Here is an 18,547-nt window from a genome sequence, read left to right on the forward strand (position 1 = left end):
CATGTCCTGGAATACATCTCTGCTGAATCCACAACGCTCCCCACTTCTCAGGTCCAGCCACAGGTTGCCTTCCATACTGTAGAGATCAAGACAGCAGCAAATCTGGCCTCTGCTGAAAGGAGACAGACTTTTTCCACGTTCAGGTAGATGAGGACCTGGCTGGGAGAACTCAGGTTGAATCCAGTCTGTCTCTTCCTAAACACGTGTGAGTTTTATTTAAATAAATGAGCCAAGCTCCACCCAGTCCCATGCTGTAGTCTGTTGGGGAGCTCAGCTGGGAGTGTGGCCAGGCCATACCTGTGTGCTCAAGCAGCCCTGACAGAAATGCTTGCTGGAGTGGTGGTAGTGGCTGCACCCTGCCCGAATTTATTCTCTCCCAGCTGCTCTGAGTCATGCCCTCAGACATGAGGGCACACACACACAAATACCCTGCCATAATGGTAACAGCATTAATTTATTAAAATTAATCCCGAAAAGTAACCATACAATAAATTTAAAAAAAATAGAATCTTGTAAAAAAAAAACTCAGGTGCCCTCACCCCACACCTCCAGCTGGCAGCACCCTGGGGTAGGGCTGGTTGGGAAGGGATGGGGAGATGAAGAGGACAGCCTCAGCAGCAGGGCTGCAGGGGGACTGGAAAAGCTGCCGAGGCTGTGCTGCAGAGGGCAGGGCCAGCACAGCAGTGCAAGGCTGGCAGTGGGGCTGGCAAGGGTGGTACAGGGGTGGTGGGCCCTGCTCAGCACCTGCCCCTGCACAGAGCAGTCTGGCTGGCTGCAGCACTGGGGAACCTGCCTGGGTCCAGCCCAGCTGGGACCAGGCAGGACTACAGGGCTGGCCTGGCAGGTGCATCTGTGGAGAGTAGGGCCCAGAGCCCATCCTGGGGCCCTGCTGGCTGGTGCCAACCCTTGTCCCAGGCTGCTGCTGGGAGACATGGGAGGCAGATGGCATGGTGTCCTGGCTGGTGTTGGAGGGTGCATGGACCCGATCTCACTGGCCTCACCTTCACGGGTCTTGGCCCACAGGGTGCAGGTGTAGCATCCCCCCCACTGAGCAGGCAGGGACTGGTCTGCAGAAGATGGGGACAAGAGCATGTCCATCTCCCTGTCTCCTGCAACCCACTGCAGCTCCATTCCAGGGATGCCCCAATGTCTCACACGCTCTTCGAGTAGCCGAAGATGCCCACAGGGAGGTACTTGACATGTGTTGGCCACTGTGCTGCCAGCTGGAAAAACTTCACATCGTTCCACTCCACCCCATCTATGGAGACTGAGAGGAGAGGGTGCAGTGAGGCACAGCCCTACCACAGCCAGCCTGTGCTGCCTGGTCTGCCCCACTACAGCCCAAACGGGCCGGTACCTGTCCTCACCTCGCAACATGGTGTTCTGGTGCTTGGCTGTGCAGATGAGGCGTGTGATCCCTTCAATGACTTGGCTTTTGTGTTCCAAGTCTTTTTCTTTTGGTTTCTTGCTCAGGAACATCACTGGGGACAAGGCCAGACAGGACCCATGTTAGGATGTCCCCACCTGGCCCAGTGCATTGACTGACCCCTGCTGGGCCACATCCCAGCCCTGCCCTCCTGCAGGCTCCCCCCACCCCTTCCACAAAGAACTGTGGCCCCAGAGGCAGAGAACACCCCAGAGTGGGCTTGGTTACCTTTCTTGTTTTTCTCCTTGGTGACCACAGTCATGGCCATGGTGCTGGGGGGCACCAGCTCCCCTGTGCTGGGGATGCGGCTGACCTGGAGTGAGCGGAAGTTGCTCTTGAGCGTGTTCTTGATACCCGTCTCCCGCTTGTCACCCTCCTTCTTCCTGTCCAGCCCTTGTGTTGTCCAGTAGTCCACCTGCAGGCCCATCACCTCCAGACCAGGGCTCGGAGACCTGGGCAACACAGGCAGCACATGCAGCACACAGGTGGGGCCCCTGCTCCTCTGCCCCCATTGCCCCATTTCCTTACCCAGCACCCGAGATGCTGCTGCAGACGGACGGAGAGGGTGGTGGGGTGCAGATGGTCTCCTTGCCATAGGAAACAGATGTACTGGACACTGGTGTTGAGCTCAGCAGGGAGGAGGGGGTACAGACTGTGGCATCATCTGAGTCCACTAGGGAGGAAAAGTGTGGGTTTGAGGGTTTGTGGGACACCAACAAGAGCTTCCCACCTGTGGAAAAGAGAGCTAGGCGTTCCCAGGGACTCACCGGAGGCACTGAAAGACTGCTCCACCAGGCCCACCTTCACCACCTGCAAGGAGAAACCAGAGGATACCCAGCATCAGCAGGACTGTGCACTGCACCTCTCCCCTCAGCCCCTGCTGGCCCCTCAACTCACTCACCCCCACAAAGGGGACAAACTTCTGGCAGGAGTCCTCGTCGGGGCTGCAGAAGGAAGAGAGTCTGGTCAGGGTCTGGCTGTGCTGAGCACCAACTGCTGTGTGACTACGAACCTTGTGCCCAGGCAGCCCTGCACTCGCAGGCGTCAATGCTGGCTCACATCCACTAGGACCATCTCCTCTGCCCTCCCTCCCCTGAGAACCCCTGTCCCCAACATGGCAGCACAGGGCACACTACACAAGGAGGCAAGGAGTTGTCCCCTCCAGTGCTGGGAAAGGGGCTTGCATGCGGGAGGGCAGCCCTGCCCCTCTGTGGGGTCACGGCTCCTCTGCACAGCAAGAGGGATGGACGCACATGGGGAAAGGCGGGGAGGGGCCAGGCAGCGGCACAGCAAGCACAAGCCAATACCTGATATAAAAATCAAAATAGAGACTTCTCTTCCTTGGGTGCCAGAAACCAAGAGAAGGGAGAGGTGAGAGTGCAGCTGGAACACGAGCATCAACCCCCGGAGAGCACAGTACCAGCTTGCAGCCCCACCCAGCCCGTCCCAGCTGGTCCCCACCACTGGGGCTGTCACAGTCACAGCTACTGGAGGGGCCAAGCACACCGGGAGGTGGCAGGGAATGGTGCTGTGGGCCTCTCACTGTGGGACCCCAGCTCCCCTCAGCACCGTGCTGCTTGTCACTGGAATGCAGGGCCTCACTCACTTGTCCCGTGTCCCTCATTCCTGTCCTGGGCACGTCCCAGACCGAGGCCGCATGAGGGAGGACAGGCACCCTGGGGCCACACTCACCTCTTCTGCTTGTAGGTCAGCATGGCCTCGGAGATGGGGAGCTGGTGAGAGAAGCTGGCTCCAGCGATGAACTGGGCAACACGGCCTGCTATGTCCACAGTGTCTGCGGGCACAAAGAGCCATGAAGACCTCGATGGCAGCTGGGCTCGCCCTCAGGGCACTGCTGATGGCAGCCTGCCCCGCTCCTCACCTGCGGTGGGAGGCTCAGCCCTGCTGAACAGCTCCCGCCACGCTGTGTCCAGGAAGAGAGTGCTGTATTTGTTATCCACCGAGGCCAGGTACTTGGCCAGAGGGTGAGAGCCTGCAGGGGAGAAGGACAGTGTTGGCTTCAGGCAGCAGAGTCTGGGGATGTGAGAGAGGACAGCCCTGGGGCTGGGCTCCTCATGGCTCTCACCCAGTGGTACAAGCAGGAAGCGAAGGTAGTTGAGCCAGTCGGGTGTCTTGCTGGCCAGTTGCTCCACAAAGAAACGGAGGACAACGCTCAGGTAGCTCTGGTCCCCTGCCACCACCACCTTCACCGGGGGAGGCATATGGGAGTTACAGTTACAGCTGCCAAAGGGAGAGGAAAAGGAGACCCTGAGGGATGTGCAGTGGCTCAGCAGGTGGCCCAGGGGACACGATCTACCAAGCCAGCTGACAAAAACCCATTGCTGAGAACATCCAGCTTGGTGTGCACTGCCATGGGCAAAAGCAGTACTGGGACCCTCCACTCTCCCCAGGGCGTACACGTGTCCACAGCCCCAAAGGGTCCTAATGAGCCCTGGGCCATACCCAGCCCTTCTCTGAACCCATACGGTGCCACCAGGCTGAGCCCAAGCTGTACTCACTATCGCTGGATGCGGGAGACAGTGGTGTTGAAGGCTGCCTGGATGTCTGCCACGGAGCACGTGGACACAACCAACTGCTTGTGCGCCTGGAGTTGCTCGCTCACGTACTGCCAATGCAGAGAGCTCAGGTTAAGGCACCCTGGAAGCATAGCTGTGCATGCCTGCCCTGAGCCCCGTGTCCCCTGGGTTACAGCTGGGACACCTGTCCCCACCCGTGCCATGCAGGGAGGCTGAAACCATCAGGTGACTCACAGCTGCATCCTGAGCATCCCCGCTCCTCCCAGCTCTGCTCTAGGGACCAGCAGCTCCTTGCTCTTGCCTTTGAGCTCAGCAGTCACTGTTGTGGTAATGCCATGGCAAGGGCAAAACTCTCCCAAGAACCAGGCTGTGTTCTTTGAAATAAGCAGTTTGGTCCAGGGACACTCTGATTTAATTCTGCCATTCCATAGCAGGGCCCTGCTCTAGGCTCACTCTGCCTCTGCTCATTCCCTCTTCTTGCTCTCTTCCCTCTGTGGCACTCCAAAATCCTTTTGTCTCTTCAGGTGTCTGCATGCAGTTCAACAGTGGTAAAATAAGCAGTCAAAATGGACAAGGGGGCTGTTTTTGGGAGTGGGCACTGACTCCTATTTTCCTATCCAGGACAAGTGGAACAAGCCAATGCATGGCCTGAGTCAAGATTTCACCACCTCTCACTAAGCCCTTTCTTATGTCTCAAAATTTTCCAGCACTCTTTCTGGATGCCAGATGTAGGTGCAGGATCCTGAAGGGGACTCACAGGTGTTTTACCTAAATGCATGTTTGCACACATGTGCATTTCCTTGCTCACCTCTGGCTTTAGAGCTCCAGGTATGTATGGGGTAGTGTTTGTCAGGGACTGGGCCTGTCCTCACCCTGCTCTGATGATGGAGGTAATGCTCCCTGAGAGTGGCTGGTGACACTCTTCCATCTCTCAGTGGGAAATATGCTGCTGCTTCCCAGGGCCTCATGCCCACAGAGGCAGAGAGCTCTTTACCAGGGAATCCAACAAAGCTCTGACCCGTAGGGTTCCTGGGAGTCAGGACCAAACAGCGAGAGCCTAAGCCACAGTCTGCTAGCCAGCCTTTCTGGGACTGATCAGGACATCATGTTTTGAGGATCCAGTGATGCTGTGTGATGGAGGAGACACACCTGACTCTCGTGTATGTAACTCAGCACCCTGTCAATGAATTGTCTCTCTGAAGGAAGGGCCACACTGGGGGAGAGGAGGGCACAGCTTGTGCCAGTTTCCCTAGGATGCCCTGCTATGATTGGGAGAATCCACCGTGCTTACAGCTGCCCACATGCATCCAGCTCCCATCACACATCACCCACTCACCTGCCCCTGCCACTCAGCAACGTTCACCAGCACGATGCTCTCGGGGAGCTGCTCGTCTGAGACCAGGATCTGGTTCAGCTGATCGTAAACAGACTTTCGAGGCACCTGTGACAGCATCACCACAAAGGTTAACCCCAGTCAGCCACCTTGGACACAGCCTGTGGCTGAAGACCTGGCAGCTCCTGAATGAGAAACCTCCAAGTGGGCTCACCTGGGTGTTATGCCATGAGTCTGGAGAGCTCTCACTGTCCAGGCTGCTGGCACGGCCACCTTGTACCTTTGAGCTCTGCCGGTCCTTCACGGAGGTGCTGCGGGGACGCCACAGCTGCTTGCTCTCTGCCTTGCTGTGAAGAAGCAGAAGAGGCAAAACTGCTGAGGAAATCTCATCAAATCTCATCTCCACCAACCCCTACTCAGTTCAGGGAGCCAGTGTGAGCTCGCTCAGCCCTGGGAGGGGGCACAGACCTGCCTTACCTGGGGGACACGGCACTCGGAAGCTCGGCTTTGCTCCCAGAGCCCAGCAGGACCAGTCTGTCCACGCTGCCCTCCCTCATGGCAGCCTCTGTGGGGGTCAGCCGGGAACACGAGTCCTCTGCCACCAGCTCCTGAGGGCCACACAGAGTCACTTCACACACACTGCTCTCCTAGCTCCAACAAGGAGCAACCCTGCACCCATGGGTGCCCATCATCAACAGAGGCCTGGTGGCCCTCCTGGAGAGCCAAGGCTGCAGGTTCTTGGGAGGGCTGGCCTGCATGTCCTGCAGACCCTACATCCAACAAGGAGCAACCCTGCACCCATGGGTGCCCATCATCAACAGAGGCTTGGTGCCCTCCCAGAGAGCCAAGGCTGCAGGGTCTTGGGAGGGCTGGGCTGCATGTCCTGCAGACCCTTCCACTCCTTCAACCCTTGCTGCTCTCCAGCACAATCTACTGGTCTTCCTAGCCCTGCTCCCAGCCTGGTGGGCACCCCTGGTACTCCAGAAAGCAAGCTGGAGTTTGAAAGAGCTCCAATCCCATAGCCTGGACTCACCACTGCAGGGACCTCCGTTCCTTGCTCCTCCTGTGGTCGCTGTGGTCCTGCCTTCTGCTTGTCTGCCTCGCCCTGGGGAACAGGGAGTGGGGTCAGAGCAGGATGGAGCACTCTGTGCAGGGCAGCTGCCAGTGACCCATGCCTGGCCTCACAGAACACAAGCTCCCACAGGGGAGTCGGGCATCTCTGGGACCGGCCCCAGAGGATGTCCCCCATCGCTACCTGTCTGCCTGTGCTGGGAAAAAGAGGAGGAAAGAAGGAAAGGAGCAGCCCCAGGCAGGTGCTGCCAGGAGCTGTGGTCTCAGAGCGCGGGCACTGTGGGGGTGCTGGGCTAGCTGGGGAGGGACAGGGGCAGGAGGTGGTGGTGGAGGTGTAACTCACAGGGCTGCCCGACTCTTGATCCTGCCCTTTCTGGCTGTGCAGACTGCCGATCTCAGTCTGGGAACCAGAATGAGAGACTCCCTCAAAGAAACGCCTGCAGAGAAACAGACAGACGAACGGACGGACAGACAGACAGACGGGAGAGAAAAAGGCAGGAATAAGAGAGGAACAAAGTCACCATGATCCCAGCACACCCCCACTGGCCTGTCCCAAGCACAGAGCTCTGTGGAGAGGTCCTCAGTGGGACACAGGGCCAGACAGCCAAGTGTCTGGGTGACAGCTGAGGAGCAGACCTGGCAGCAGTGCCCCCTGTGACCTCGGGGAGCTGGAGGTAGGGGCTCCTGGGGCTTTCTGCCTCAGGTGATCCCCTACCCCTGAAGTGCAGGTGAGGAGCTGCCACTCTGCTCCATCTCACTGGTATATAGTCTCTGTCAACACCACAATTTCAGCGTGCTACTAAACCTCTCTGCTTCCTCTGCACCATCACAGACTTCTGCTGCCTTCTCTTCTGCTTCCCCTCTTCCAGGGATTGCTCCTTGCCTCTGCCTGCTGCTGCTGCACTCTTCCAACTGCAGCATTCTCCTTCCCTTTCTGCTTTCCCCTTTCCCAAGGTTCTGAAGATTTCAGTATTGCACACAGAACCACACCTCAGGCAGCACAGTAGTTAAATTTGCCAAGTTTTTGGTCTCTGGGCTGATGTTCTGGTGGAGTTGCACAGTGCAGCTCCTAGATCCTCTTTTCAAGTTACCATAGTTCACACAGGAACTCTCTTGGGGAAACCAGGACAGTCTCTGCCACTATAGTGTGAGCTTCCACCTTTGCTTACCCTTTCTCCACACATCATGTCTTTGTCAAGGACCCCTTTCACAGCCTGTGGGCTGCTCAAGACCATTCTTTAGGAAACAAGTGGAGTCTATCACTGGATCTCACTTGCCAGGTTTCCCAGGACCTTTACAGCAAGCAGAATCCACCTGCAATGTGTGACTTTGCTGCAGGAGATCAGAGCTAGATTCCCTCTAAGCTTTGTGTACGAGCTCATTAAGTCCCAGGAAATGTTTCTCCTGATGTGCCTAGTGTGCAGATAGGGCTATGAGATTGCAGGTTTCCAGGGATGGCCACTGAGGCATAAGACACAGAGAAGTTCTTCTGTTAGTACTCTGTCAGAGTGTCTTTCCATTGTTTTCTACTTTTCTCATCAGGATTTACCTGCAGTTTCCTGCACGATATCTCCTCTGAACATCCTGCCTGCTCCTTTTATTTTCCTTTTAGCATGATTCCTCATTTGTACACAGCACACTGTACTACCAGGCACAACAGTGTGTGTCAGGTTTTACTGCTCCTGAAAGGACATTCCACCTCTGTAAATAAATGATGGCTCCTGCACAGAGCAGCTCTTCAGCAGCAGTGTTTACACACTGGTTGGGAAAAGTCAAGGCTTGATTTTCCCCTCACTGGCTCTGTGACCAGTTGTTTCAGGTTTAGAGTCACAACAGTGCCCTGGTGGGACATTTTCTCCAGGCCACACACTGGTATAAATTACATCTCCTTTTACCAACATATCTCCTCTCTCTTCCCCTCCATTCTCTGCTACAAAATCTCAGGCATTGTCACCACTCTGTACAGTCATTACTCTACACTTGCCTTTCCCAGCCAGAAACTGAATCCATACAGACTACATTAAGAACTTAAGTAAAACCAGAAAAACATGTAGGTTTTCCAAGATCACCCCTCAATCAGCATCTCTTCCATACTCCTCTATACTATCCCAAGTAATCCCACCAGAATGTGACATACCCTTCATGCCACTGGCATCACAAAGAGGTATCTTCATTCCCTCCTTTTTCTTAGACACTGGATGTGTCTAGATTATATTCTACTTCCTCTGGCTTTCAACACTCCATTTATATCAGGCTGTCTCCCCCTTCCCCATGAAAGCTGTGTTTTTTTGTGCCTTCTCTCACTTGCAATTCAGAAGCTTTCATCCCTGAAGGACATCCCATTAAGCACAGAGCCCTTTTGCAATTTCCTGTTCTGCAGTTTAAAGGCTCTCCTCCTACAGGCATGATTGAGCCCACGTCTCAGCATGCTGAGATTTAGGTGAAGCCAGTCCTTCTGCACAGTCCCCTTCTGCTCTAAATGAATTTAGCCCCCCTTGTCCCATCCATTTTCCAGTCAGATATGAAGATATTTGCTCATTCACCTTTGACCTTCAATGAACAGGTCTGACTTGGGGTCCTGCCTAACAGCCTCAGTTCCAGCTCCAGTTTTGCTCCAGTGCAGGAGCAAACTGATGCTGTGTGATCCCTGGCTGATCAAAAGGACCAGCTCTCAGCACCACTGGCCCAACCCAGGGCACCAGCCACCTCCCACTGCTAAGGGCTGCACACCATTAGTGTGCCCTTGCTTCACAGAGATGTTTACAGTGTCTAGCAAGGCTATGACAAGAAATCCAATGTGAAGATCACCTCAGATTTACAGGCTGGGCTGGAATTTACCCCTTGAGAAGGCTACACAGCACTTGGAAACCACGAAGTCTACATGAAACACCTTGGCAGGCAGCTTCCACATCTCCTTAGAGATACAGTCCCAGAACTTTGTGAAGTATTCCCTTGTAAATTCAAGGGATACACATTCAGCACTGCCAGAAACTGAGGCACCAGAGACCAAACCAAGCCAGGGACACTTTCTGAACAGTATGAAGAACAGCTCAGACCCCAACAGGCTGTCCTTCCAGGAATAGCACCAAACACTCCAGGCAGACTGTAATGGTGGGCACCAGCACAAACCAGCACTCACTCTGGAATGCTGTTCCAGTGATCAGATATTTGCAAGTAGGCACTTGCAGAAACAGGGTGGAGGTCTGTCTTTACCTTTAAATACTCTCAATAGTCTTTTCTTACAGTTTCACATAGTCTATATATAAACCATTATCTGACCACAGAAAAATCTTCCTTTTTCTCCCACAGCACCTTTGTCTCCTTTGATGAGAGACCATGTGAAACTCCTTTTGGAGTCCAAGCAGATCACTTAAGCAGCTTGCCCATGTGCCTGCTGTCTCCTTCACAATAACTTGTGGGTTTGTGGAAATCATGACTTCTATCATGTTCCTGTTTTTTTTCCCAAGTGGCCTATTGGTTCCAGAATCCAGCAGATTTAATTTCAGTTTGCCTGTGGCAAACCATGCCTGCTACTCCTGCTAAGTACCTTCAGTGGGGATACCAACCAAATAATATTTTTTAATATATATATTGTATATCTATATATATATGTGTGTGTGTGTGTATTTTTTTAATTTTTTTTTTTACATGGGAGGGGGATTGGCACTAGATGATCCTTCAGGTCCCTTCCAACTCAGGCCATTCTATGTTCCTATGATTCTATATATAAAACTATAGAAACAACAATGCCAAGTAAGCTTGGCTTGACTACAAGAAACCCAGTGCGCCATGATGCAGTCAAGTAGAAAGACAATAAAAGACAACTTTTTCACAAAAAGACAGCACAAAAGCACAAGAGCCATGAGCAGAGAGGCCAGGTGAGCACAGACCACATGGGAGCAAAGCCTGGTTTCCCTGCATGATCCACTGGAGATCCCTGTGCTAAGTCAGCAGTTCTTGGCAGAGCAAGTCACCAGTGCCTGGGGAACGGAGTGAGGAACAGCACTGCTGGCTGCTTGTCACATCTCCACACAGGGTGGGAACACAGCATGCACATCTCACAAGGATGGTCCAAGCAGTCACAAAGGGCTCAAAAGACAGGCATGCTTCAGTGTGGAGAGCCCAGAGAACACCATGATTGTTGGCAGAAAGATATGAGCACTGGGAGCAGCTGGGGCTTAGATCAAATAGGGCTCTACCAACAGATCAGTGTCAGATGCTGGGTTGGCAGAAAAACGAGACTAAATGTGAAGGAAATCAGATTTAATGGGCAGTTTTAAGTGAGGAGCCAGAGGTGCCAGTAGCAGATGGCAATGGGAGTGGAGACAAGACAATGCCTGCATTAGCCCAAGCAACAGGAAGGTGTTGGAGACCATTTCTCCAGGTCCCATAGGCTGTGCTGTTGGTCAGGGACTCCCTGCAACCTTTACCTCAGGGTGGGCTTGGGTGTGCTGTGCACACTCTCATTGTCCTCCATCTCTGGGCCACTGTCACTGTTGTTGCACTCTTCCAGGCTGTCATAGAGCAAGCCCAGGTCTTCTTCTACCTCCTGGGTCTGGTCTACAGGGTCAGAGTCCAGGACCTGTGGGACCAAGCCAGAGAACAGTGAAGAGACATGGAGTTCCCTGCATCCCACAACAGACATGTACAAGCTGCCCGCCAGTCATGGGGCACACCATGGCACTGTTCCCACCTCAGGCTGTGGAAGAATCCAGTGACATTGTCATTGGGCCAAAGGAGGGTGCCATGAGCATGACATCCAAAGGAGTCTCAGACACCCATCACATTTACTGGCAGTTAGGACACCTGGGAGGACCTTCACTGGCTGTGCTACACACTTGGGCTGTCAGCCAAGAGAAGCCATCCACAGGCTGATGTTAGCCTGCAGCCAGTCTACCTGGACAGGATTGCCCCTGCAATGTCAGCTCCTGGTGCAGAACCAGTCTGTGACAGCACTCTTCTTCCCTGGGCACCTTCCCCCAACAGGAAGGTGCTTTTTGATTTGAGCACAAGGCTCAGAGCTGCTTTCTTGGTGCAGAAGGCTTTGGAAAAGCCATGTCCTAGGCCCTGCCATGTCTCACACCACATTTGGTCCATCCCTGAGCTTATGACCCTGCACTCTGACACCTACACACCTGCAGGAGACATTACCAGATGGGGCAGCTTTCCTGTTTCTTACCTCTTCTGTCACTCTGAACCTCCTCAGCAAAGCCACAAATTTCTGCTTGAAGTTTGGTTGCTAAAAAAAAGAAAGGAAGAAAAAAAGATCAGCAAAACTATCAAACCACATTCCAAGCTAACATACAGGCCATGGTTATTCTCTCTAACATGATGTCCAGAGGTCCAAGGTCAGCTGTGATTTTTCTCTCTCTCTCTTTCTTTAAGTTTGCTGTAGGACTTGGACTACCTCTGTACTCCACAAGAAGCCATGGTCTGGGCAAGAGGGAGGATGCAAGGACTCATACTTGCTCTGCTACAGGCTGAATTAGCACTTCATTTAATTCCTGTTTCTCCCCAGACCACCTGGTTGAACAATACTGCCTTCAAGCAAGAAAAGATGGGGAACAAATCAGGAAGAAGGTGGCCAGGGATGTGCAGGGCTAAAGGCAACAGGGATGAGAAGTTTGGAGAGCAAGGGTCTGGCTGAGCAGCTCCTCCCTTCTGCAGACACGCAGAGGAGCTGCAATAGTTCAGCTTTCCTTGTGCCTACCCTCCTCTTCCTCAAGAAAGGAAGGAGACCATGTCACAGCAGCAAGTCAAAACTCTCTTGCACACAGATCACCAGTGATACAAAGCCAGGCTGAACACAGTACAGACCATGAACTGGGATACAGCTCTGAGCAACAAGCTAGCTCATTAATGGCAAGAGTTTCTCAGAGCCAAGGGCTCTCTTCCCTGCTCTGCACCAGTGCCAGCATCTCCCCTTCCCAACACCCCTCACTGCCTTCAGAGAGGGGAGAAAGTCAATCCCTTCCATCCCTTTGATCATGTTGTAAATGCTGATGTTACTCTGGATATTGATGTGGTTCGGCTCATTTTCCTCCTGGACTTCTTGGTTTTCCTCAAGTCATCCTCTTCATCAAACAGATCCTGCAGGCAAAAAGTCACAGTACATTAGAACAACTAAGTTCATGGAGCAGCACCTCCTAAAATTTTCCAGACCCACATTTGCCCTCCATTTTGAAAAGCTTTGATCCACTCTGCCCCCAAAGCCTTGTCTTTTTCTGGTACCCCTCTCTATGGAGCTCCTTCTCTCTCCTTAGCATTCTTTTCCTTCAGACCTTCTTTCCCAGCACTTCTGTCCCCAGGGCCCTCCAGGGAAGAATGCATCAGCAAGATAAGAGGAGACACAGCCTCCTCAGGACCCATGTGTTGTTCTCCTGCTCTCCCCTCTCCAGAGTTAGCTCAGAGAGCACAGCACATGAATCACAAACAAACTTTTTTCCAGGGGTTAGCCTTAACAATATGCACAACTCCTAGGGACATGGGCCCCTGTTGTATTAATTCAGCATGATGGGACAGGTAATCTGGAGGACCCTCGTGAAAGACTGAAATGAGAATGGTTAATGTCTTGAACAAATGGTCATTTGCAAAAGCAGCAGGTGTGCTTTGCTGAGGCCCAGCAAACTGAAGAGGAAGAGGAGGAGAATTTTTGGATGTGTGGTGGAGAAGCCTCTGATCTGCTAAGAACAGCCTAGGTGCAGAGGGGTGACCCATCACCAGAGACTGACCATGACAAACCAACTTCAGTTTAGCAACAAGCTGGGTTTTGAGCCAGATAAAGGAAGAGGCCACAAGAAGCAGATCCTGCTGGGTGGGATAATGCTTTTCATCAGACCAATATCCTCCCTTACACAACTGGCTCAGGTGTAAAACTTCCTCCCCCATCCCCCCCCTCCCTTAGGCCTGAAGGTATTCATCCCTTCTGATGTGGCATAACTGGCTCAACTACACTGAAGTGAGAGAGAGCTCTCATGTCTTAGAAGGTGCCAAACTATCAAAGACCACCCCCAAGCACCCCCAGACTCATTCCTGAGGCCTTTCACCTGAGGACTGCACCTAATCCACAGTGTTATATTAGACAGTGTAGAAGTCCCCACTCCAGTGGAGGCATCTGGGCATTCCCACCTAAACCTGAATGCATATCAACCACTGAACTCTGTTTCAGGCTTCCCCCATTAAGACTACGATCATCACTTCAACCAAGCAATAATCAAATCTGAATCCACAGCTGGTGATATCTTTTCTCTCCAGTATCTACTCTTATTGTTTCTTTACCTCTCTTTCCTTCTTTTTCTGTTATATGGTATCTTTATACTTTTATACTGTTGTATAAAAGTATACTGTATAAAAGTATATATATATATATATACTGTTGTATTACTATGGGTAATAATAACCAAAATGGCCTCATAGCTCCATTCCACTGCAACCAAGTTGTTCTGAAATAAACCTGCCATATAGATACACATTTATAAACCCTGGTCATCCAGTGTTGCTGCACTCTAATCTGCCCCAATAACCTCAGCTACCTTCAGACCACCACAAAACCCTGAACAGGGGTTTGTCCCTGTGCTTTATCAGCACACTACCACAAGGCTTTCTGTGGTCTTGAGTACAGGCACCACAAGAGCACAGCAAACAGCAGTGACACATCTCATCACAGGGCTGGGATGGGTCTGTCACCTCTGACCATTTTCAGAACTACTTCTTCCTAAAACCCCTCTCTCAGACAGTGAGGAGTCTCTGACCTGTTATCACAGGGAGAAGGGAGAAAATCATGGTGCAAGATGGAGAGGGCTCAGCAGGGGTTTTCTGCTGCAGAACAGACAGCTCCAGAGACAGACAGATGAGATTTATGGCTCTCCAAAGTCCCTTGCCTCACCATGGACTTGACAGCAGCCCACTGCTGTCAAAGTTCTTTTTGCTGTGGAGTATTACAGCTCAGCCCTCTGAAACAATGCCAGGTGTTTACAAGGGGATGAGAGGGCTCAGGGTGCTCAAGAACCTCAATGCCTGACTCTTGCCCCAGAAACAGGACCAGGACATAAGGCATCTTGCCAGGCCACCCTTACCTGACCCTGCACAGCATCATCACTGGCTTCCTGCTCTGAGGAGAAGCTGTCATCCTCTTCTTCAGAGTAGTTATCAATGTCTGGGGAGCGATCTGAAAGCAGACAGTGCAAATGCCCCAGCTAAGCATGATGCCTGTCATGGCTCCAGTGAAAGGATTGGCAATGCTGGGGGACACACTCCATTACCCGTGTCCCAGATGTCTGCCTGCAGGTCTGAGCACTAAACACACCTGAAGCTTTGATTTTAGGACCTGAGGGGACATTCCCATCCTCATGGTCGATAGGCTGACTGGACAGAGAGTAGATGCTGATTTCAGCCACTCGAATGTTCACATCCTTCATGTTGCTGTGGAGGCCCAGCAGCTGCCCGCCATCCGTTGGGTGCTGCATGACCTAGACAGACAGACAGACAAGCTCCCTGATAGGGTGACACAGTGGCAGCTGGCAGCCCACCCTCTCTATATTATAGCCAGCCAACAAGCCAGAACACCCACAGCAATGAGACCCTGCCTGCCAGCCCAGTGCCCTGCCCAGTGCTGGCACAGGAAGGCCACGTGGGACTCCCCTCTGTTCCCAGCACGCTGTACCTCAGCCATGTTAATGATTCCCACTGCCAGGGTCTTGTAGCCCAGGATGGTGCGGTTCTTGTATCTCTTCCTCCGCTGCAGCATGATCTGAAGCTTGTTGCCCTCTCTCTTGAGGAAGTGTGGGTACTGGGGAAGGGAAGCACACAGAGGATGGCAGCATGAGGGCAATGTTCAGCACGACACACAGGTAGAAAACTCTTCTTCAATGCTGTTGTAGACCTGCTGAGCTTTGAGGTGTCCCTCAAAGGCCACCTGCACCTATCCATCATCCTCCAAATCCCAATGCCCAGCAAAACAATCCCTGGAGCAATGGAGCAGCTGCCCAACCACAGCAGGCTCCTCCGCAGAGGCAGTGCCTTTCACACTTAGCCCTAAGGTTGTGCTTGCTGAAAAATGCCAGGTAAGGGAGCCCAGGGGACCAGGTAACACCAGGTACCTGCAGTGAGAAGGTCAGCTCCAGCTCGGTCTCCATCAGGCCCCCAGGTGGGAGGATGTATTCATTTGACCTCAGGACTCGCTTTGACCCCTATAACGAGATTGACAGACTGAGCTTGACCACAGACCCCACTGCATCACACACACAAGACAATGCTGATCTCAGCCCACAAGGAAAGACAGGATGCCTTGACTGTTCTGATCCACCTTGCAGAGCCACCTTTCACATGCCTATCAATGCTTTGCAAAAGCCTGCAGTACCCCCTGAGCTGCCCTTCTCCTTGCCCACCTGCCAGGGAGCACCTGCTCTGCTTAATCTGGCTCTCTGCACCTGGAGTGCCACTCCCATGCCAGAGGGACACTCCTGGAGCCAGAGGGAACCAGGCAGGGCAAAGGAAAGGGTCCCAATACACTGCCTGGCCAGGAAAGGACCAGGTCCTGGAGACATCTCTCCCCCAAGCAGACAGGCCCAGTGCAGATCCCTGTCTAAGCACAGCTGGCAGGACGGCTCTGCTGGGACCAAGTCAGGATGTCCAGGAAAACAGGGGTCCCCCTGCTTGCTCAGCTTGTGTCTCAGAAAATTCTATCCTAGTCTTTTCTTCAGGCAACATTCTTTATCTCTCTACATACAGAAATGTTTTTACCAGAAGGGTAAAACAGAGGCACTCTGATCATGTTCCTACTCCAACTCTTTCTTTTACCCCTGCCCTATCTCTACGATCTCTATGTCTTGGTTTCTGATAGAGACACTGAATGACTTGGAGGCATAAAAATGCTGTCTGCATGCACCAGGTCCTCTTGGCTGCAGGGTGGCACAACCCACAGATCCTCCCAAAAGCTGTTTGCAATGCTGTTCCCAGAGACTGTGCCAGGAGCAAGGCTTTCCTGCAAAAGGTCTTCCTAAAACGGAAGAGAGGAGGTGGAGCTCATCCCCTTCACCATCTGTGAGCCCTCCTGGCCAAGAACACCCTGACCCTTCCTGAACTCTTATCTGATAACACATGATAGGCAGTCACAATGACAGTGACCATTTACTTTAGCACAATTTGCTCTTTGTTGCAGAGAAATTATCTACCAAAGATTTATTCTTTCATCAAAACACAAATAGAAGTGTAATTACTGTTCCTAAAGATGCTATTTTTGGGGAAGGACTTATGGCAAAGAAAAGGTGAGGATATCCTGAGTGGTGTGTTCAGGAAATGATGGTTTCATAAACATTGCTGTCCTGTGCCTCACTATCATTTACCACTAAGGAAGTTACATACCAGCCTCAATCCTAGGTGAATCCAATCCCTCAGTGAAATGCCAGTGCACATCTGTGTGGAATTGCAAGGACTGGGACAAAGGCTGCTGCATTATCACAGTGCAAGGACAAGGACATAGAAATACTGAAGATTCTCCATCCTTTGAGAAATTCAAACCTCAACTGGACATGACACTGAGCACTTCATATAGCTCAGCTGCTCTGTATCTCGGGAAATGTCAGGCAACACCAATTTCTCTGCAGAGCAGTTGAGTATCCCTATGAATACTACAGAAAAACTTAATATCAGACTGCTACAGTGAAAATCATGGATGACAAAGAGTGTCCAGGAAGGGAAAAGCAATAGGGACAAGTGGTGGTCACAGGTTTTTAGTACCTAAGAACTGAAAACACAAAGGAGTTTTCACTACAATACACAGGTACATGATGCCCAGCTCTGGTTTGCAAGGTACAAACTCAAATTTCAGGTGTAAATCTGTCCTGATTGGTCTGGTTTATGAGGGTTGAGGCTAGAGCAGCATTCCACATCTGGAAAATGAGAGAGTACTATACAAGTACTGGACTAGGCAGACAGCGAAACACCAAAACTCAAGTTGAACACGAATTTTGGGAGAGAACAGCCCATTAATATAATAACAAATTTAGGGTTTAGCTAGGATTGCTCGGGCAGGAGTGAAAAATACTACAAAGAGATAAGAAACAAAGCATGACTGAGGCATAAAAAGAAAACTCTGCACAGTAAGAAAGACCAAAAAAGCCCAAGTTCCTTCAGGGAGCAGGGTTGGGGCAGTGGGCAGGCCTGGAAGAGGCAAACAACCTTTTTAACCTGGCCTATTTCACAGCACACACTCTTGTCTCCTATGTAGTGACTGCCAATATCATCTCTCTACAGCAGCATCAAGGCTTGAACCTGAGTCACCAGCTATATCCCACAGGCAGACGCAGGAAGATCTGCATCAGTCTGGGAGTGCTGGGGCTTGTTTTCTTCTTTTTCTTTGACTGTTTCCTCTATTCATGGCTCAAGACAGGGTGTTTGTGAACTAGAGCCTCTCTGCTGAGAGGGAACACTGTGTTTCCCTTCATGCCAAAATCAGCTGCGATACCAAGGCAGGTACCTGCAGCTGTATGGAGCTGAGCCAGCACATCCAAATCTCTTAGTGCCACACTGAACAACACACAGAAGGAAATGCTCTATGATGGCTCCAGTCTGTTAAAACAATAACAAGGGACAAAGGTTTAAAAACCACTCAAGTGAATGAGAACAAATCCCCTTTTCCACAGGAGTTCAGCCTTTATCTCACCCAAATCCATGGAACATTATCTATTCAAATCACCTCTGGGAAATGAATAAGTTCTGTAGACATAAAAGTTCCCCTTTACAGTGGCATTTCCAGATGAAGGAGCAGCACATGGTACCCTTGGAAGCTGTCTTTTAAGTGAGAAGTGCACTGTGAGAAAAACATGAGGAGTTCTGGACAGCCTTTACACTGTCCTTTGGGTCATGCACATTTTTTAAGCAGACTGTGTCCAGCACTGGAGCAATTGCCTGGGTGGCAGCTCCACCCAGGCAGGGTCAGAGCTTTATTTCCATTCAATCTGCCCTTCAAAGCAGCAACTTGCTGACCCTAACAGAACTACTACTGAAGTGAGAGAAATACAGCTCTCCTTTCCTCTAGTCCCCAGCTTCCCCCTTGGGAATTTGCAGGTCCTTTATAAATTATGTGCATCAGCTGTTTCCATCCAAAAGATGGAATGCTCACTGGAAAGCCTTCAAACAGTTTCTTACTAGTGTGACTCATCTGTTACCTAGGAGAGGAGC

General features: G+C 51.7%; 1 protein-coding gene across 3 annotated transcripts in view; it reads right to left on the bottom strand.

The window, feature by feature from the left end:
* Window positions 1-435: 435 nt before the first annotated feature.
* LOC120500921 (phosphofurin acidic cluster sorting protein 1-like) overlaps window positions 436-18,547 on the bottom strand; it is a 54,124-nt gene continuing 36,012 nt past the window's right edge. For all 3 annotated transcript variants that reach the window (XM_039706432.1, XM_039706431.1, XM_039706433.1), the window contains exons 3-24: window positions 15,466-15,555; window positions 15,030-15,155; window positions 14,673-14,835; window positions 14,443-14,534; window positions 12,377-12,457; window positions 11,547-11,606; window positions 10,798-10,949; window positions 6,711-6,804; window positions 6,330-6,401; window positions 5,774-5,904; window positions 5,511-5,643; window positions 5,300-5,404; window positions 3,946-4,052; window positions 3,513-3,667; window positions 3,309-3,419; window positions 3,119-3,221; window positions 2,328-2,370; window positions 2,194-2,236; window positions 1,955-2,099; window positions 1,655-1,878; window positions 1,368-1,481; window positions 436-1,267 (exon numbers count right to left, since the gene is read on the bottom strand). In XM_039706432.1, the coding sequence (XP_039562366.1) occupies window positions 1,152-1,267; window positions 1,368-1,481; window positions 1,655-1,878; window positions 1,955-2,099; window positions 2,194-2,236; window positions 2,328-2,370; window positions 3,119-3,221; window positions 3,309-3,419; window positions 3,513-3,667; window positions 3,946-4,052; window positions 5,300-5,404; window positions 5,511-5,643; window positions 5,774-5,904; window positions 6,330-6,401; window positions 6,711-6,804; window positions 10,798-10,949; window positions 11,547-11,606; window positions 12,377-12,457; window positions 14,443-14,534; window positions 14,673-14,835; window positions 15,030-15,155; window positions 15,466-15,555 (2,460 nt within the window). In that variant the 3' untranslated portion in view covers window positions 436-1,151. The remainder of the gene's footprint in view (window positions 1,268-1,367; window positions 1,482-1,654; window positions 1,879-1,954; window positions 2,100-2,193; window positions 2,237-2,327; window positions 2,371-3,118; window positions 3,222-3,308; window positions 3,420-3,512; window positions 3,668-3,945; window positions 4,053-5,299; window positions 5,405-5,510; window positions 5,644-5,773; window positions 5,905-6,329; window positions 6,402-6,710; window positions 6,805-10,797; window positions 10,950-11,546; window positions 11,607-12,376; window positions 12,458-14,442; window positions 14,535-14,672; window positions 14,836-15,029; window positions 15,156-15,465; window positions 15,556-18,547) is intronic.

This window comes from Passer montanus, unplaced genomic scaffold (assembly GCF_014805655.1).
Source record: "Passer montanus isolate IOZ18808 unplaced genomic scaffold, ASM1480565v1 scaffold192, whole genome shotgun sequence".
Lineage (NCBI taxonomy): Eukaryota > Metazoa > Chordata > Aves > Passeriformes > Passeridae > Passer > Passer montanus.